The 3554-nt window shown below is 50.3% G+C and overlaps 1 protein-coding gene across 1 annotated transcript; it reads left to right on the top strand.

Annotated features, from left to right (window-relative positions):
- The first annotated feature begins 2480 nt into the window (after positions 1-2480).
- LOC134419135 (uncharacterized) lies at positions 2481-3275 on the top strand. Its single transcript, XM_063158096.1, has one exon. The coding sequence runs from the start codon at positions 2481-2483 to the stop codon at positions 3273-3275; it is 795 nt and encodes a 264-aa protein (XP_063014166.1).
- The last annotated feature ends 279 nt before the right edge of the window (positions 3276-3554 follow it).

Raw genomic sequence — 3554 nt, 5'->3', positions numbered from 1 at the left:
ACTTTGGGCTATGTATTAGATGTCTGAACTATTTTCTCTAAATAGATAATGATTAGACATGTATCTTAACCTTTGGAAAGCTGGAATATTTAGCTTTTCTTCCAAGAGTGGGCCCTAACACTAAATCACCACAGATCTATATTGCTGCTAGGTCTGCACTGCAGTCATCCCTATTTTTAGCAAAAGGTTATTAACTTCCTTGTCCAAATTAATGAATTTCTATAAAAAACACCCAAGAACACAGAGACTAATGCTTTTCCCCATGCAACAAGAGAAATATATGAAGGACCAGCAAGCAATGAGAGGCTGGGCAGGGGCACCCTGGACAGCAAACACCCCTTGCCTGATGTGGGGCCACTGTGACTGGCCAGGGATGTGTGAATAGGGCAGGGCTTGAGCAAGGCATGGCAGGAGCTCAATTTTGTTGAGCAGTGCCCTCCAAAATTCCCTAGCTTTGTATTTGGTGTGAGCAGGGTGGCAGATCCAGAGAGTATCTCTTAAGAGCAGAGGGGGCCTTGAGAAAAGCATCGACATGTGAGAGCCACTGGGCCGTGACTGATCCAGGCTGGAACAGGCTGGTGTCCCAGATTATTCCCCTGTGTCACTGCCTGTTCATCCTGGAGGGACACAGGAGCACAGCATGGCAGACAGACTGGGGGATAGATACATCCTGTCACAGTCTGTGCAGAACAAAACAGGTGAGGGGAAGCAGGAAACACCTCTGGAGAAGGCAGACTGATAGAGCTGAGATCACTTTGCCTGAGAACAAGTGTGGTGAGATTCTGTGCTGCCTCTCTACAAGCAACCAAGCTGAGTTCAGGGAGAGGGTGACACCAACAAAAATTCTTGGGCCATTCATGGAATTGTCAAAGGAACCATGGCCTAACATAAGCTCATGTCTTGGCTTCCCACAGGCTAAACACCTGTTTCTGGACAGCTCTGCAGCTGGAGCAGAGCTCCCTGCACTGCTGCCCTTACATACACCAGCATAGGGGAGTCCACATGCATTCCCATCACTGGTGTGAGATAGAGAGGTGCTTTCCAAGTCCCCGTGGGTCACTGAAGCAGCACAGCTGGCCAGCTTCAAGCTGCACCCCAATGCCACATGTTTCTACAAAAGATGCTGAGAAACTGCTCCCTCAGTTCCTACCCCCAGGGCATCCTTGCTTCACCTGTTTTGAGCCTCTCCATCAAGGTGAGCCCCCTGCAGAAGGTAAAGGAGGGGAAGCTGAGCTGAATTCCTCACCTGTAGCACCTGTGTGCTTTGAAATTTGAGCAGCACTGAGGGAAGAAAGTTTGTACAGGAAAAAGGGGGGCTAATGAAGAGGGCAGCACTACTCAAACTGGTGTAGGCCATTGGGGTAAAACTCCTGCAGAAGAACTGGAAGGGGCTAAACCATGAGTGTCATGCGCTATAAGTTGACTTTTTGATTATGCCAGTCAGTAAGGCTATGAATAAATACCTATGATGAATTGGAAAGTAAATGCATACATTTGATGTCTAGATATTTTAAGGAAAAACATGCTGATAATGAAACAGGTACTCTCCCTCTGATCTTTTTGAGCCTAATATCCAGAACAAGTAGGAAGCATTAGAGCAAAACCAGGATTTCCTCCTAGTAAATTCGATTTCCCTTGTTTAAGCTAATTACGTTGTACTAAGTGATGTAATCCTTTTTTTAAGTTACAGACTGAGAATTTAAGGAAAAGGAGGCAGAAAACCGAAAAAGAGATGATGAAAAGCAAGAGCACATGTAATTGCATTGCCTTTGTGGTGTGAAGCAGTGCAGACAGAAGTGACTTGTGGATAGACTGTGCCCTAGGGCTGTGTACAGCTTGTACCAGTGCCTGGGCTGTCCTTACTGTGCTTGCTCAGAGCAGCTGGTGCACAGTGAGTCTGGATTACTTTCTATGCATATTTGCTTGTATCTACTAATGAAAATCAAGACTAAAATATTGTGTTTCTTTAGCTATGTCATCTTAATTTAGTCACTGCCAACCACTTGATCCCACTGTGGATTTCACCTCACTCTGTTTGATTTTACCCCACTCTAATTTTGTCTTTTTTTTTCTTTCTGCAGAGCTTTCTGTTCATCCAAAGAAATCTCATTTATTGATGGTCTTTCCCTAATATTTTAGTTATAGACTCAACAAAGTTTTTGTTAGCAAGGATCTGAAAGTTAAGTAGGATATTTTTTTTCCTTTGCTGTCCCCTTAACATTTAGAACTGTAACTAACACAGACTTTATTTTTCTGGATGCCTGGCTTGTGCAATGTGCCATTGGGAGAGGGGTGAAGGGAACAGGGGCTTATCCTGGGAGGGATCACCACGCAGGACTCCTCGAGGCAGCTGCAGAAGGTGCAGGAGGGGAGGCTGAGGTTTGGGAAGGTTCGTGCTGTGAATTGGGCCACTGTGACCCAGAGCAGGTGTGGCTGGCGCGGGCGGCAGCAGCGCCTTTTCTGTCGGGAGCGCCGGCAGAATGCAAATGCGGAGAAATTGGCAGGCAGGGAGTGCTGGGGGCAAAGCCAAGAAATCATATCCGCCCAGGGCTGCGTGCTGGGGGCCAAGTGACAAACTGTCCCGGAGGGTCAGGCAGCCCCAGCCGCTCCGCACTGCTCCAGGAGACTGGCAGTCCCTTGGCAGCACTCTGCATCCCGCATCCCGCATCCCGCACCCTGCACCCCGCATCCCACACCCGGCACCCCGCATCCCTCATCCCGCATCCCACACCCCTCACCCCTCACCCCTGCATCCCGCACCCCGATCCCGCACCCCGCACCCCTCATCCCGCACCCCGCGTCCCTCATCCCGCATCCCACACCCCGCACCCCTGCATCCCGCACCCCTCATCCCGCACCCCGCATCCTGCACCCCGCACCCCGATCCCGCACCCCGCATCCCGCACCCCTCATCCCGCACCCCGCATCCCGCACCCCGCACCCTGCACTCTGCACCCCGCATCCCGCACCCCGCATCCCGCACCCCTCATCCCGCACCCCGCACCCTGCACTCTGCACCCCGCATCCCGCACCCCGCACCCTGCACTCCGCACCCCGCACCCCGCTCCTCGGGCCGGGCCGCGCACGGGCAGCGCCGAGGGCCGGGGATGGAGCGGGACTCAAAGGTCACCCCGGAGCTTCCTGCGCACGTCGCAGAAACACGGCTGGCAAAGGGGGCACACACGGCAGCAGACCTTGAACCCTTGTGCAAATTTACCCGGGGATATGGAAAAACAAACACGGAGGAGCCTGGAGAGAGCGGTGGTGGCGGCTAAAGCCACCTCTGAATAGCAGTTTTCAACCAGAGTTGGTCGTGAATTTTGCAGCCAAATGCTTTTTATTAGATATTGCCTGCTCTGGTCAGACTTGAGAATCTTTCACTAGGATGTGTATATATCAAAAAAATCTTTTCTTTTTCTTCTCTTTTTCTTCTCTTTTTCTTCTATTTTTCTTTTTCTTTTTCTTTTTCTTTTCCTTTTCTCTTTCTTTTTCTTTTCCTTCATTTTCATTCTAAGGGAGAGAAAGAGGAGTGTTTATGGGACAGAACAGGCTAT

Source organism: Melospiza melodia, chromosome 5 (genome assembly GCF_035770615.1).
Source record: "Melospiza melodia melodia isolate bMelMel2 chromosome 5, bMelMel2.pri, whole genome shotgun sequence".
NCBI lineage: Eukaryota > Metazoa > Chordata > Aves > Passeriformes > Passerellidae > Melospiza > Melospiza melodia.
This window is presented reverse-complemented; position numbering and strand designations above follow the sequence as displayed.

What these genes read in the sequence shown, in the direction of transcription:
- LOC134419135 (XM_063158096.1), top strand. Translation starts at nt 2,481, where the DNA reads ATGCAAATGCGGAGAAATTGGCAGGCAGGGAGTGCTGGGGGCAAAGCC.